Source organism: Microcebus murinus, chromosome 17 (assembly GCF_040939455.1).
Source record: "Microcebus murinus isolate Inina chromosome 17, M.murinus_Inina_mat1.0, whole genome shotgun sequence".
Lineage (NCBI taxonomy): Eukaryota > Metazoa > Chordata > Mammalia > Primates > Cheirogaleidae > Microcebus > Microcebus murinus.
The window spans coordinates 59,505,325-59,521,450 of record NC_134120.1 but is presented as its reverse complement, the minus strand read 5'-3'; the positions used below and the strand labels follow the sequence as shown (position 1 = coordinate 59,521,450).

The 16,126-nt window shown below is 51.4% G+C and overlaps 1 protein-coding gene across 1 annotated transcript; it reads left to right on the top strand.

The window, feature by feature from the left end:
* The first annotated feature begins 6,446 nt into the window (after positions 1-6,446).
* Positions 6,447-7,257, top strand: CBY3 (chibby family member 3). Its single transcript, XM_020282093.2, is given in 2 exon segments — positions 6,447-6,562; positions 6,564-7,257. Coding segments are annotated over 2 exon segments (759 nt in total). The 3' UTR covers positions 7,207-7,257.
* Positions 7,258-16,126: the final 8,869 nt, after the last annotated feature.

The window sequence follows — 16,126 nt, the reverse complement described above, 5'->3', positions numbered from 1 at the left end:
TGCCTCAGCCTCCTGAGTAGCTGGGACTACAGGCATGCACCACCATGCCTGGCTAATTTTTTCTAAATATTTTTAGTTGGGCAATTAATCTCTTTCTATTTTTAGTAGAAACGGGGTCTCACTCTTGCTCAGGCTGGTTTCGAACTCCTGACCTTGAGCAATCCTCCCACCTCAGCCTCCCAGAGTGCTAGGATGACAAGCGTAAGCTACCATACCCGGCCAGTTCTGTATTTTTTAATGATATTTTTTCTTTAATTTTTTTCCCTTGGCTTCAACTGAGAACCCAGACCCCTTGAGTGATATTTTCATCAAATTTTACTCAAATGCAGAATTTTTACTTTTTTAAAAGCCATATTAGGCTGGGCGTGGTGGCTCATGCCTATAATGCTAGCACTCTGGCAAATATCACTAACAGAGCATCACAGAAGCCAGATTGAAATTGCAATGGGTAAAAATTTAACTTCCTTGATTTGAGGAGTATTTCTCTTGATTGCCAGGAAGGATCCACTGATGTTCATACCCCTAGCCAGTGTAGCACAAATGCCTGTGGTGTGGGGAAATTTCTAAAATCACTTTTAGGTCCTCTTCTCCTTCCCTCTCTGCCATCAGAATGAACTTTGTATCTTTAAACTCAGACCTGTTGGGACCTGGCACTCCCTCCCTCACAGGCTCCAAATCCAGACTTTTCATTGACCATATTGAGATGGATTCCCTCAGAGGAGCCGGAAACCACTGTTTTTTTATTGTGAATCTTTAAATTCTGCAGTCTTAATTAAACATCCTCAAAATCAAGGTCTTCTTGGGAAAGGAGTTAATATGTTAAATGGGAATTATTCCTCATCTCTCTTAGCTTTCCCTATTCAAATCATCAAATAAAGACTTCCTTGGGCTTTGTAACTTTCCCTTTTTGCAGTACATGGAAATAAGGGAATTGAAAGTTATTGTATACCATTACTGGAGGTTGCTTATGACCTGCCTGAAATATGATTTTTAATGAAAATTAATCTTAAAAGCATAGACACAATTAGGAGAGAGAGATAGGAAGGTAGGGTGGGAGGGGAAGGAAGGAAGGAGAGAGAGGGAGAGAGAGAGAGAGAGAGAGAGAGAGAGAGAGAGAGAGAGAGAGAGAGAGAAAGGAAGAGCAAGCAAATGAATCACTGGCTCGATTAAAATATTCCTGGGCTCTGATTCCATGCCCATCTGACAACCTTCTGAGGGTTGCTCTGAGTTCTCCACGTGTCCTGATGACAAGATGAGAGAGCTTTAAACAGTGAGCGTGAGGATTTATTTGTGGAAACTGACATTCTAATTCTAAAATTTATATGGAAATACAAAAGACCTAGAAAGCCAAAGCAATCTTAATGAATATTACTGCAAAATTTACACTACCAGATATCAAAACTTTCAGTAAGCTGCAACAATTAAGAAAATATGGGCTGGGCGAGGTGGCTCACACCTATAATCCTAGCACTCTGGGAGGCCGAGGCAGGAGGATCGCTCAAGGTCAGGAGTTCGAAACAGCCTGAGCAGGAATAAGACCCCGTCTCTACTAAAAATAGGAAGAAATTAGTTGGCCAACTAAAAACATATATAGAAAAAATTAGCCAGGCATGGTGGTGCATGTCTGTAGTCCCAGCTACTCGGGAGGCTGAGGCAGGAGGACTGCTTGAGTCCAGGAGTTTGAGGTTGCAGTAAGTCTTCCTAGTCTTGCTAGAGGTTGCTAGTCTTTTCTATAAATGGTGCTGAGTCAATTTAACATCTATATGAAAAAAAATCACAAACAAAAATTAACTCAAAATGGAGCACAGACCTAAATGTAAAGTCAAAACTATAAAACTGCCGGGCGCGGTGGCTCACGCCTATAATCCTAGCACTCTGGGAGGCCGAGGCGGGCGGATTGCTCGAGGCCAGGAGTTCAAAACCAGCCTGAGCAAGAGCGAGACCCCGTCTCTACTATAAATAGGAAGAAATTAATTGGCCAAGTAATACATACAGAAAAAACTAGCCGGGCATGGTGGCGCATGCCTGTAGTCCCAGCTACTCGGGAGGCTGAGGCAGCAGGATTGCTTGAGCCCAGGAGATTGAGGTTGCTGTGAGCCAGGCTGATGCCACGGCACTCACTCTAGCCTGGGCAACAGAGTGAGACTCTGTCTAAAAAAAAAAACAACTATAAAACTTCTGGAAGAAAACAGAGGAGAGAATTGTAGTAATCTTATGTTTGGTGAAGAGTTCTTAAACATGACACAAAAAGCATAAAAAAGAAAATTGATAAATTGGACTTCATCAAAACTAAAAACTTTTGCCTGATAAGGCAAGCCACAGACCAGGAGGAAATATCTGCAAAACATATTAACAAAGGACTTTTTTGTATCATTAAGAAACTACAGTTCAGGGTGGTCACAGTGGCTCACACCTATAATCCTAGCACTCTGGGCAGCAGAGTCTGGAGGATTGCTTGAGGCTAAGCGTTCAAGACCAGCCTAAGCAAGAATGAGACTCTGTCTCCACAAAAAAAAAAAAAAAAAAAAATTAGCTGGGAGTGGTGGCTTGTATCTGTAGTCCCAGCAATTCAGGAGGCTGAGACAGGGGGATCACTTGAGCCCTGGAGTTTGAGGTTGCAGTAAGTTATGATGCCACTGCACTCAAGCCTGGTTAACAGAGCAAGATTCTGTCTTAAAGAGAAAAAAGAGGGAGGGGGGCATGGGCAATATATGTAACCTTAACACTTGTACCCCCATAATACACTAAAATAAAAAAGAAAAAAAGAAAAAAAAGAGAGACCTACAATTATTCAGAATGACAATTCAATTTTTAAAAAATGGGTGAAAGATTTAAACAACCATCAAAGTGGTAACAAACACGAAAAGACACTCAACATCGTTAGCCTTAGTCTTTTGAGAAATATAAATTAAAACCACAATTTATACATACAACTACGATGGCTAAAATTAAAAAGATTTACTATACCAAGTGGTGGCCAGGATATAGAGGGACAGAAAATTTCAATCACTGTTGGTGGGGATGTGGTACAACCATTTCAGAAAAAAAGTTTGGCAGCTTCATAAAAAGGTAAACAAACATCTGCCATATGACCCAGCCATTCCACTCCTAGGTATCATTCAAGAGAAATGAAAGCGTATGTCTAGGCCAGGCGCAGTGGCTCATGCCCGTAATCCTAGCACTCTACAAGGCTGAGGAGGAAGGATCGTTTGAGCTCAGGAGTTCAAGACCAGCCTAAGCAAGAGTGAGACCCCGTGGCTACTAAAAATAGAAAGAAATTATCTGGACAACTAAAAATATATATAAAAAATTAGCCGGGCATGCCTGTAGTTCCAGCTACTCGGGAGGCTGAGGCAGGAGGATCACTTGAGCCCAGGAGTTTGAGGTTGCTGTGAGCTAGGCTGACGCCATGGCACTCTATCTAGCCAGGGCAAGAGAGTGAAACTCTGTCTCACAAAACAAACAAACAAAAAAAGCATATGTCTACACAAAGACTTGTACAGACATGTGCATAATAGCTTTCTTTGTAATAGCCAAAATGGAAACAACCTCAATTAGCACCAACAAGCGAGTGGAAAAACAAATTGTGTAGTATTTCCATGCAACAGAATACTACTCACCAATAAAAAGTAATGAATTGTTGATAAATGCAACAACATGGATAAATCTTAAAATAATTATGCTATAAGAAGGCAGTACCAAAGTAAGTATATACTAAATAATTCTCTGTGTGTGTGTATATATATATATTTTTTTTTATTTTTTTTTTTTGAGACAGCCTCCCAAGTAGCTGGAACTACAGGCATGCACCACCATGCCCGGCTAATTTTTTCTATTTTTAGTTGTTTGGCTAATTTATTTCTATTTATAGTAGAGACGCAGTTTCGCTCTTGCTCAGGCTGGTCTCGAACTCCTGACCTCAAGCAATCCTCCCACCTCAGCCTCCCAATGTGCTAGGATTACACACGTGAGCCTCGGCGCCCGGCCTCTGTTAATATATTATAAAATTCTAGAAACTAGAAACTAATATTTAGTGATGGAAGCAGAAGAAATTTCTGGAAACAATGGATACCTTCATCATCTTGATTTGGGGACTGATTTTACTTGACAAATTATCAAAACATATCAAATTGTGCACCGTAAATATGTGTAGTTGATTCTACCTCCATTGAGGTATGCCAATTATACCTCAATAAAAACTGTTAAAGAAAAAAGTTTCCTAGGAGGTGATGCTGCTGCCTGGCTTTGCCCCAGCTGTGAGCTCCCCTAGAGGTGGGTCTGCCGCCTTCCAGGGCCATGCAAAAGGGAGGATTAACTGGGAGGCCCTGGAAGAGACCCCTGGGGTCAGGAATGCCAAGTAGACAGATAGGAAGGTTCCGCGTGGCTGGTAGGGCTGAGCTTATTTCCTTCCACTGTTCCAACACATGGCATTCGTACTTCCAATGTGCCCAGCTCCTCTCTGCCTCTAGCCCCCAGATCTTCAAGGGGCTAGGGTCTCCTCATCATGCAGGTATTAGCATGGACGTCACAAGTGCCTTCACTGAGCATCATGTCTAAATTAGGTCCCACCCCTCACCTTATCCGAAAGTTACTTTCTGTAATTCCCTGGGTTTTTTTCACTGCATGTATCACAATCAGAAATTCTTATTCATTTAGTAATTTCCCTTCATTTTTATCATCTATTCACCTCCCCCTCCTCTATGCTGTGGGCACCCCACTCAGATCCCTATCACTGGTGATGCTGATGAGTGCTGGCTGGCAAATCACAGTAGCCTCTGCCAATAACTGAGGGAAATATGGGGGAGGGTACAAAACACTGGCTTTCTTGCCTCAAGAACACCTAACTCTGGGGCCACTGGTGCTCAGTGTTCCTGATGGGATCAGGCTGAAGCTAGACCCCACTCAAGACCACACTCTAGCTCAACTTCAGCCTTCTACCCTGCCCTGCTTCCCTCCCTCCCTTCTCCTGAGAGCACTTCCTCAATAAACCACTCCAACAGGAATGCTCATCGTAGACTCTGCTTCTAGGGAACCTGACCCATGACATCCTACGTTAGCTTCATGAGGGACTAAATTGTTAATTCCCCTAGAACAAATTCTGGTCTCAGACTCTGATGACCCCCACCCCACAGGAATGCTAGCTTAATGAAGGAATATCTTCCTTAATTCCTTAAAACAGTGCCTGCAGTATAGTAAGTGCTCAATAATCACACTGAATGCAGGCAGGCGAGAGCCCAAGGTCTGTTTCACAGCTCAGCAACTGACACCCCTTCTGTTCTGGGTTGGCCTGGCTTGGAGGCATTGTGAGTCACAGCAGGTAAACAGGAGTTGAGGCTGAGATGGGGCCAGGTCTGGACAGCAGCTTGGCACCTCCACATCTTCCAGGTGAGGCACAGCATGCAGCCAGCATTATTGGGGAAGGGGCCTCTGGGAAGATGCATACTAGGATGGGCCTGGATGTGGGCTTCTGGAGAAGGCCTCCCTGAACCAGATCTAGGGGATGATACCATCCACCCTCTGCCCAGTTATATGTGAGGAATAAGTGTGTGTTGAACTAACAAAGGCATGACAGAGGGAATCCTGCCCAGCTTTCTCTTTTCACCCTCTGTGGGCGGAAGAGGAATTAAAAACATGTAGCTCCCTTTCTCACACAATGGAATGAGCACATACTAGAAGGAAAGAGGTGGATAGAATGGGATTTGTCTGTTATCTGGACCGTAGATTCCTGGAGGGTGTAGTCTGCTTGGAACAAAAGTCATGTGCACAATCCCTGTTACCTGGAGCCTTAAAGCACATGGCACATGCCCCAGGATGGCACTGAAAACATTGGACTGTGACACACACACACACATCTGTTTTCCCAGCTGGACCAGGAGCATCTTGAGGGCAGGCACAGACTGGGTTGGGACCAGACTGGCGCCCTAGTACAGAGCAGGTGCTAGTGCAAGATTGTCAAATAACAATGACAAGGGCAGTAAAGGTGTTGGCTATGCTAGCATGCCACCAGATTCTTCTCAGAATCCAAATCTAACCCTGGCTTTGTAATCCTTCAGCCGTTCCCTTACCTGCAGAATGTTCTGAGCCTGCCTGTCCACCTTCCTCTTCTGCTACTCCCAACATCAATCCCACCCAAGCTCTTCCTCACATCTGGAACATGAAAGCCTTGCTGGCTCTTCACTCTGCCTAGCAGCCCTCCACTTCCCATCCCCCACCCACCGGCACAGCCCTGCTCCTCCTTCAAGTACCATTCCCTTCTCCCCACGCATAACCCCTTCCAGGTGCAGCTCAGAGCACAGGGATGGCATATCTACCCGCGGGGCCTGACACCGAGTGCTCTTTGGGGAAGGTGGTTTCGGTGAGAATGCTGCTGGGCGCGTGTGGAGGGATGGGGGTCCTCAGCAACCAGCAGCTGGAGAGCCCCCAGTGCAGGCCGCAGGGCTGCAGCCATGTCCACTGGGCCTCGCGGTGTGAGGGGCGGCCTGTGCGGCGCAGGCTGGTCACCCGGACTCTTGCTCCCCAGCAGCGCCCCTGGCTCGCCTTCATCATTCAGGACACCGGGGCTCGAGACAAGGGTGCAGCCCGGGTCGCCGGCGTCCCCGCGGCTCCCCTCCCGGCACCTGCGCGCCCCGCGAGGCCCACCCGGCCCTCACCCTGGCAGCCTTCGAGTGCCTGGCTGCGAGCCAGGCCGGCGGCCTGTGGGAGCAGCTGCGGCGGTTCTGGGCCGACCACTGCTCCCGGCGCTTCTCGCCGCGGCGGCCGCCGCTGCGCCGCATCTCCTCCATGTCCACCTTCTACATGCTGGACCACCGGACGCGCCAGGCCGAGCTCGGCCTCAGCTACGGCGCGCCGCGCACGCGCCTCGCCGACGAGGCCTTCGTGTTCCACGGCGGCCGCTGGGTCCCGGAGGGCGAGCTGGCGCGGGCGCGGCCGCCGCTGCGCTCGCCGACCATGGCGGGCTGGAAGGCGCAGGTGCAGCGGGTCAAGAGCCAGGTGCTGCTGGAGGAAAACAACTACCTGAAGCTGCAGCAGGAACTGCTCATGGACATGCTGACCGAGACCACGGCGCGCATGCACCTGCTGGAGAAGAAGCTCAACCCCGAGCTCAGCCCGGCCGCCGCGGCGCGCGCCTGGCAGCGGAAGATGCGCAAGCGCGAAGGCGCCGGCGGCGTGCTCATGATCGAGCCGCGCGCCCTGGAGTCGCGGTGACGCAATAAAGCCCCGTCCGGGCTCGCGCGCCTCGCGCCTCCCGCGCTGGGACCCTGCCTCGCCGTGCCTGGGGCGGGCTGCGCGCGGCGGGGGGGCTGCGTGCTCTCAGCACTGTCCCTCGGCGCAGGCTGGGGCCGCACACCCGAGCAGCCTGTCTCGGGAGTGCGCGGTGGGGCCGAGGGGCAGGGTCTGTGTTCCGCCCCCCGCAGTGCGGAGGGGAGCCCGGCTTGCAACAGGCAGTGCGGGGCGAGGGGCAGATAGTGCACCCCTGCGACCTGCGGGGAACTAGGGCGAGGTCCAGACGGGGAGGAACCCGCAGCGCTCAGGGAATGGAGGGTGTGGCCCAGAGGGCGGTGAGGAAGCTGGGGTGGGAGGAAAGGGGACTTTGTCCTTGGTCCTTTAGGCCCTAGGCGAAGGAGGGTTGAGACATTGGGCCCTAGGTGAAGGAGGGTTGAGACATTGGACCCTAGGTGAAGGAGGGTTGAGACATTGGGCCCTAGGTGAAGGAGGGTTAGAGACTTGGGCCCTAGGTGAAGGAGGGTTGAGACATTGGGCCCTAGGTGAAGGAGGGTTGAGACATTGGGCCCTAGGTGAAGGAGGGTTAGAGACTTGGGCCCTAGGGGAAGGAGGGTTGAGACATTGGGCCCTAGGTGAAGGAGGATTAGAGACTTGGGCCCTAGGTGAAGGAGGGTTGAGACATTGGACCCTAGGTGAAGGAGGGTTGAGACATTGGGCCCTAGGTGAAGGAGGGTTAGAGACTTGGGCCCTAGGTGAAGGAGGGTTAGAGACCTGGTCCCTAGGGGATGGAGGGTTAGAGACTTGGGCCCTAGGGGAAGAAGGGTTGAGACATTGGGCCCTAGGTGAAGGAGGGTTAGAGACCTGGTCCCTAGGTGAAGGAGGGTTAGAGACTTGGGCCCTAGGGGAAGAAGGGTTGAGACATTGGGCCCTAGGTGAAGGAGGGTTAGAGACCTGGTCCCTAGGTGAAGGAGGGTTAGAGACTTGGGCCCTAGGGGAAGAAGGGTTGAGACATTGGGCCCTAGGTGAAGGAGGGTTAGAGACTTGGATCCTAGGTGAAGGAGGGTTAGAGACTTGGGCCCTAGGCGAAGGAGGGTTGAGACATTGGGCCCTAGGTGAAGGAGGGTTAGAGACTTGGGCCCTAGGTGAAGGAGGGTTGAGACATTGGGCCCTAGGTGAAGGAGGGTTGAGACATTGGGCCCTAGGTGAAGGAGGGTTAGAGACTTGGGCCCTAGGGGAAGGAGGGTTGAGACATTGGGCCCTAGGTGAAGGAGGATTAGAGACTTGGGCCCTAGGTGAAGGAGGGTTGAGACATTGGACCCTAGGTGAAGGAGGGTTGAGACATTGGGCCCTAGGTGAAGGAGGGTTAGAGACTTGGGCCCTAGGTGAAGGAGGGTTAGAGACCTGGTCCCTAGGGGATGGAGGGTTAGAGACTTGGGCCCTAGGGGAAGAAGGGTTGAGACATTGGGCCCTAGGTGAAGGAGGGTTAGAGACCTGGTCCCTAGGTGAAGGAGGGTTAGAGACTTGGGCCCTAGGGGAAGAAGGGTTGAGACATTGGGCCCTAGGTGAAGGAGGGTTAGAGACTTGGATCCTAGGTGAAGGAGGGTTAGAGACTTGGGCCCTAGGGGAAGGAGGGTTAGAGACCTTGGGCCCTAGGTGAAGGAGGGTTAGAGGCTTGTGCCCTAGGGGAAGGAGGGTTAGAGACGTTGGGCCCTAGGGGATGGAGGGTTAAACACGTTGAGCCCTAGGAGAAATAGGGTTAGAGACCTTGGGCCTAAGGGGAAGGAGGGTTAGAGACTTGGGCCCTAGGGGAAGGAGGGTTAGAGACTTTGGGCCCTAGGGGAAGGAGGGTTAGAGACTTGTGCCCTAAGGGAAGGAGGGTTAGAGACTTGGGCCCTAAGGAAAGGAGGGTTGGAGACTTGGGTCCTAGGGGAAGGAGGGTTGGAGACTTGGGCCCTAGGGGAAGGAGGGTTAGAGACGTTGGGCCCTAGGGGAAGGAGGGTTAGAGACTTTGGGCCCTAGGGGAAGGAGGGTTAGAGACTTGTGCCCTAAGGGAAGGAGGGTTAGAGACTTGGGCCCTAAGGAAAGGAGGGTTGGAGACTTGGGTCCTAGGGGAAGGAGGGTTGGAGACTTGGGTCCTAGGGGAAGGAGGGTTAGAGACTTTGTGCCCTAGGGGAAGGAGGGTTAGAGACGTTGGGCCCTAGGGGAAGGAGGGTTAGAGACTTTGGGCCCTAGGGGAAGGAGGGTTAGAGACTTTGTGCCCTAGGGGAAGGAGGGTTAGAGACGTTGGGCCCTAGGGGAAGGAGGGTTAGAGACTTTGGGCCCTAGGGGAAGGAGGGTTAGAGACTTGTGCCCTAAGGGAAGGAGGGTTAGAGACTTGGGCCCTAAGGAAAGGAGGGTTGGAGACTTGGGTCCTAGGGGAAGGAGGGTTGGAGACTTGGGTCCTAGGGGAAGGAGGGTTAAAGACTTGGGCCCTAGAGGAAGGAGGGTTAGAGACCTTGTGCCCTAGGGGAAGGAGGGTTAGAGACGTTGGGCCCTAGGGGATGGAGGGTTAAACACGTTGAGCCCTAGGAGAAATAGGGTTAGAGACCTTGGGCCTAAGGGGAAGGAGGGTTAGAGACTTGGGCCCTAGGGGAAATAGGGTTAGAGACCTTGTGCCCTAGGGGAAGGAGGGCTAGACACTTGGGCCCTAGCGGAATGATGGTTAGAGACGTTGGGCCCTAGGTGAAGGAGGGTTAGAGACTTGGGCCCTAGGGGAAGGAGGGTTAGAGACTTTGGGCCCTAGGGGAAGGAGGGTTAGAGACTTGGGCCCTAGGGGAAGGAGGGTTAGAGACTTTGTGCCCTAGGGGAAGGAGGGTTAGAGACGTTGGGCCCTAGGGGAAGGAGGGTTAGAGACTTTGGGCCCTAGGGGAAGGAGGGTTAGAGACTTGTGCCCTAGGGGAAGGAGGGTTAGAGACTTGGGCCCTAGGGGAAGGAGGGTTAGAGACTTTGTGCCCTAGGGGAAGGAGGGTTAGAGACGTTGGGCCCTAGGGGAAGGAGGGTTAGAGACTTTGGGTCCTAGGGGAAGGAGGGTTAGAGACTTGTGCCCTAAGGGAAGGAGGGTTAGAGTCTTGGGCCCTAAGGAAAGGAGGGTTGGAGACTTGGGTCCTAGGGGAAGGAGGGTTGGAGACTTGGGTCCTAGGGGAAGGAGGGTTAGAGACTTGGGTCCTAGGGGAAGGAGGGTTAAAGACTTGGGTCCTAGGGGAAGGAGGGTTAGAGACTTGGGTCCTAGGGGAAGGAGGGTTAGAGACTTGGGCCCTAAGGAAAGGAGGGTTGGAGACTTGGGTCCTAGGGGAAGGAGGGTTGGAGACTTGGGCCCTAGGGGAAGGAGGGTTAGAGACTTGGGCCCTAGGGGAAGGAGGGTTAGAGACTTGGGCCCTAGGGGAAGGAAGGTTAAAGAGTTGGACCCTAGGGGAAGGAAGGTTAGAGAGTTGGACCCTAGGGGAAGGAAGGTTAGAGACTTGGGCCCTAGGGGAAGGAGGGTTAGAGACTTGGGCCCTAGGGGAAGGAGGGTTAGAGACTTGGGCCCTAGGGGAAGGAAGGTTAAAGAGTTGGACCCTAGGGGAAGGAAGGTTAGAGAGTTGGACCCTAGGGGAAGGAAGGTTAGAGACTTGGGCCCTAGGGGAAGGAGGGTTAGAGACTTGGGCCCTAGGGGAAAGAGGGTAGAGACTTGGGCCCTAGGGGAAAGAGGGTAGAGACTTGGGCCCTAGGGGAAGGAGGGTTAGAGACTTGGGTCCTAGGGGAAGGAGGGTTAGAGACTTTGGGTCCTAGGGGAAGGAGGGTTAGAGACTTGTGCCCTAAGGGAAGGAGGGTTAGAGACTTGGGCCCTAAGGAAAGGAGGGTTGGAGACTTGGGTCCTAGGGGAAGGAGGGTTGGAGACTTGGGTCCTAGGTGAAGGAGGGTTGGAGACTTGGGTCCTAGGGGAAGGAGGGTTGGAGACTTGGGTCCTAGGTGAAGGAGGGTTGGAGACTAGGGCCCTAGGGGAAGGAGGGTTAAAGACTTGGGCCCTAGAGGAAGGAGGGTTAGAGACCTTGTGCCCTAGGGGAAGGAGGGTTAGAGACTTGGGCCCTAGGGGAAGGAGGGTTAGAGACTTGGGCCCTAGAGGAAGGAGGGTTGGAGACTTGGGTCCTAGGGGAAGGAGGGTTAAAGACTTGGGTCCTAGGGGAAGGAGGGTTAGAGACTTGGGCCCTAGGGGAAGGAGGGTTAGAGACTTGGGTCCTAGGGGAAGGAGGGTTAGAGACTTGGGCCCTAAGGAAAGGAGGGTTGGAGACTTGGGTCCTAGGGGAAGGAGGGTTGGAGACTTGGGCCCTAGGGGAAGGAGGGTTAGAGACTTGGGCCCTAGGGGAAGGAGGGTTAGAGACTTGGGCCCTAAGGAAAGGAGGGTTGGAGACTTGGGCCCTAGGGGAAGGAGGGTTGGAGACTTGGGCCCTAGGGGAAGGAGGGTTAGAGACTTGGGCCCTAGGGGAAGGAGGGTTAGAGACTTGGGCCCTAGGGGAAGGAAGGTTAAAGAGTTGGACCCTAGGGGAAGGAGGGTTAGAGACTTGGGCCCTAGGGGAAGGAAGGTTAAAGAGTTGGACCCTAGGGGAAGGAAGGTTAGAGAGTTGGACCCTAGGGGAAGGAAGGTTAGAGACTTGGGCCCTAGGGGAAGGAGGGTTAGAGACTTGGGCCCTAGGGGAAGGAGGGTTAGAGACTTGGGCCCTAGGGGAAGGAAGGTTAAAGAGTTGGACCCTAGGGGAAGGAAGGTTAGAGAGTTGGACCCTAGGGGAAGGAAGGTTAGAGACTTGGGCCCTAGGGGAAGGAGGGTTAGAGACTTGGGCCCTAGGGGAAAGAGGGTAGAGACTTGGGCCCTAGGGGAAGGAGGGTTAGAGACTTGGGTCCTAGGGGAAGGAGGGTTAGAGACTTTGGGTCCTAGGGGAAGGAGGGTTAGAGACTTGTGCCCTAAGGGAAGGAGGGTTAGAGACTTGGGCCCTAAGGAAAGGAGGGTTGGAGACTTGGGTCCTAGGGGAAGGAGGGTTGGAGACTTGGGTCCTAGGTGAAGGAGGGTTGGAGACTTGGGTCCTAGGGGAAGGAGGGTTGGAGACTTGGGTCCTAGGTGAAGGAGGGTTGGAGACTTGGGCCCTAGGGGAAGGAGGGTTAAAGACTTGGGCCCTAGAGGAAGGAGGGTTAGAGACCTTGTGCCCTAGGGGAAGGAGGGTTAGAGACTTTGGGCCCTAGGGGAAGGAGGGTTAGAGACTTGGGCCCTAGAGGAAGGAGGGTTGGAGACTTGGGTCCTAGGGGAAGGAGGGTTAAAGACTTGGGTCCTAGGGGAAGGAGGGTTAGAGACTTGGGCCCTAGGTGAAGGAGGGTTAGAGACTTGGGTCCTAGGGGAAGGAGGGTTAGAGACTTGGGCCCTAAGGAAAGGAGGGTTGGAGACTTGGGTCCTAGGGGAAGGAGGGTTGGAGACTTGGGCCCTAGGGGAAGGAGGGTTAGAGACTTGGGCCCTAGGGGAAGGAGGGTTAGAGACTTGGGCCCTAAGGAAAGGAGGGTTGGAGACTTGGGCCCTAGGGGAAGGAGGGTTGGAGACTTGGGCCCTAGGGGAAGGAGGGTTAGAGACTTGGGCCCTAGGGGAAGGAGGGTTAGAGACTTGGGCCCTAGGGGAAGGAAGGTTAAAGAGTTGGACCCTAGGGGAAGGAAGGTTAGAGAGTTGGACCCTAGGGGAAGGAGGGTTAGAGACTTGGGCCCTAGGGGAAGGAAGGTTAAAGAGTTGGACCCTAGGGGAAGGAAGGTTAGAGAGTTGGACCCTAGGGGAAGGAAGGTTAGAGACTTGGGCCCTAGGGGAAGGAGGGTTAGAGACTTGGGCCCTAGGGGAAGGAGGGTTAGAGACTTGGGCCCTAGGGGAAGGAGGGTTAGAGACTTGGGTCCTAGGGGAAGGAGGGTTAGAGACTTGGGCCCTAGGGGAAGGAGGGTTAGAGACTTGGGCCCTAGGGGAAGGAAGGTTAGAGACTTGGGCCCTAGGGGAAGGAGGGTTAGAGACTTGGGCCCTAGGGGAAGGAGGGTTAGAGACTTGGGCCCTAGGGGAAGGAGGGTTGGAGACTTGGGCCCTAGGGGAAAGAGGGTAGAGACTTGGGCCCTAGGGGAAGGAAGGAGGGTTAGAGACTTTGTGCCCTACGTGAAGGAGGGTTCGAGACTTGGGCCCTAGGGGAAGGAGGGTAGAGACTTGGGCCCTAGGGGAAAGAGGGTAGAGACTTGGGTCCTAGGGGAAGGAGGGTTAAAGACTTGGGCCCTAGAGGAAGGAGGGTTAGAGACTTGGGCCCTAGGGGAAGGAAGGAGGGTTAGAGACTTTGTGCCCTACGTGAAGGAGGGTTCGAGACTTGGGCCCTAGGGGAAGGAGGGTTAGAGACTTGGGCCCTAGAGGTAGGAGGGTTAGAGACTTGGGACCTAGGCGAATGAGGGTGTAGACTCAGAGACTAACAATCCCAGGGTAAGTGTATTTTTGTCCCAGACAAAAAGCTTTTAAAAAATTTGGGACGGCCGCCCTCACCAGACTGTTTGTCTTTTTGGAGAGTCATGTCTCTGTTACAGGCCTCCTTTTTCTCCTCCGAAGAATGAGGGGTCTCTTTGACCCACTGTAAAAATAATTTTGTTTTGCATTAGTTATCAATGTTTTATAATTTGGAGATATCCCATTAAAAAACCAGATTTCTTGTGGTCCCCTGAAAAACCAGGAAGACTTGGCCACCCTGGACCTTCATTCTGTCTGGCGGTGGTTGCCTTTAGCTGAACCGTTGCTATAACCTCTTGGCCAGCTTCACATCCACCAGGGGCCCATGGCAGATCTGTGGGGTGCACCCACCCACGCCCGCACATGCACATGAAGTATTACATGAGTTGTTGAGAAAGGGAGTGTATTGTACCTGTGAAAGATACTTAAGGATACAGAACGAAGATGGGGCCACTGGTCCCTGCAATCTGCAACCTTCCACCCGAATGTAGACAAACCATTTGGACCATTTGGTATTCAAGACAACGTTGTAAGACCTGGCACGGTGGCTCATACCTATAATCCTAGCACTCTGGGAGGCTGAGGTGGGAGGATTGCTCAAGGTCAGGAGTTCGAAACCAGCCTGAGCAAGAGCAAGACCCTGTCTCTACTAAAAATAGAAAGAAATTAATTGGACAACTAAATATATATAGAAAAAATTAGCCAGGCATGGTGGTGCATGCCTGTAGTCCCAGCTTCTCGGGAGGCTGAGGTAGGATTGCTTGAGCCCAGGAGTTTGAGGTTGCTGTGAGCTAGGCTGATGCCACGGCACTCTAGGCGGGGCAACATAGTGAGACTCTGTCTCAAAGGAAAAAAAAAAAGACAATGTTGTAAATTCTGCAGGATTGGGACCCTACCACCACAAGAAAATGTGGGTGTCTTTCCTCAGCCTGGCTTGGTTTCAGGAGTAGATTAGGGATTACAAAACCACCATTTCCTGTAAGAATGTGGTCTTATTTATTAATTCAGCAAAACACAAGACATGTCATTAGGCACTAAGCTTAAAAATGACTTGAGAGATATTCTTTTGTATTTTAATCCTGTATTTAATAGGGATTAAGTAAATAACCTAATTATAATGGTTGTGAAATAAGATTTCCTTAAAAAATAGGTAATAGCTGGGCATGGTGGATCATGCCTGTAATCTTAGCACTTTGTGGTGGGGGGATGGCTTGGGGCCATGAGACCAGCCTGAGCAAGAGTGACCCCATCTCTACTAAAAGTAGAAAAATTAGCTGGGCATAGTTGTGCATGTCTGTAGTCCCAGCTACACGGGAGGCTGAGACAGGAGGATCGCTTGAGCCCAGGACTTTGAGGTTGCAGTGAGGCTATGATGATATGATGTCTCCACGGCACTCTAGCCCAGGTGACAGAGTAAGACTTTGTCTCCCCCCCCAAAAAAGCAACACATGAGAAAAAAAATCAAGCACAAAATGTGCCAGTAATGGAGAAGCCAAACACAAAGGACCACATATTGTATGATTCCATTTATAGAATATATCCAGAATTCCCAGGGGCAGTGGCTCACACCTGTAGTTGGGAGGCTCAAGTGGGAGGATCCCTCGACTCCAGGAGTTCTAGGCCAGCCTGGGCAACATAGCAGGAACCTGACTCTTGAAAATAAAAAAGGATATCCATAATAGAGCCACAGGAACAGAAAGGTTAGGTTACCAGGAGATGGGAGGAAGGAGTTGCTTAATGGAATTTCCTTTTGGGACGATGAAAAATGTTTCAGAGGCCAGGCGCCGTGGCTCACGCCTATAATCCTAGCACTTTGGGAGGCTGACACAGGTGGATTGCTCCAGGTCAGGAGTTCGAAACCAGCCTGAGCAAGAGCGAGACCCTGTCTCTATTATAAATAGAAAGAAATTAATTGGCCAACTAATATATATAGAAAAAAAAAGAAAAATGTTTCAGAACTACAGTGGTAATTGATGCACAATATTGTAATGTTACTAAAAGACACTGATTTATACCCTTTAAAACAGTAAATATTTTTATGTGAATTTTACCCTAATAATAGAAAAGTAAAGCAGGTGCTTATATCATCAAAACATAAAGGCCGGGCATGGTGACTCACGCCTGTAATCCTAGCACTCTGGGAGGCCGAGGCAGGCAGATCAGTTGAGCTCAGGAGTTCGAGACCAGCCTGAGCAAGAGTGAGACCCCATCTCTACCAAAAATAGAAAAAATTAGCTGGGTATGGTGGTGCATGCCTATAGTCCCAGGTACTTGGGAGGCTGAGGCAGAATGATTGCTTGAGCCCAGGAGTTTGAGGCTGCTGTGAGCTAGGCTGACACTACAGCACTGTAGCTGGGCAACAGAGTGAGACTCTGTCTCAAAACA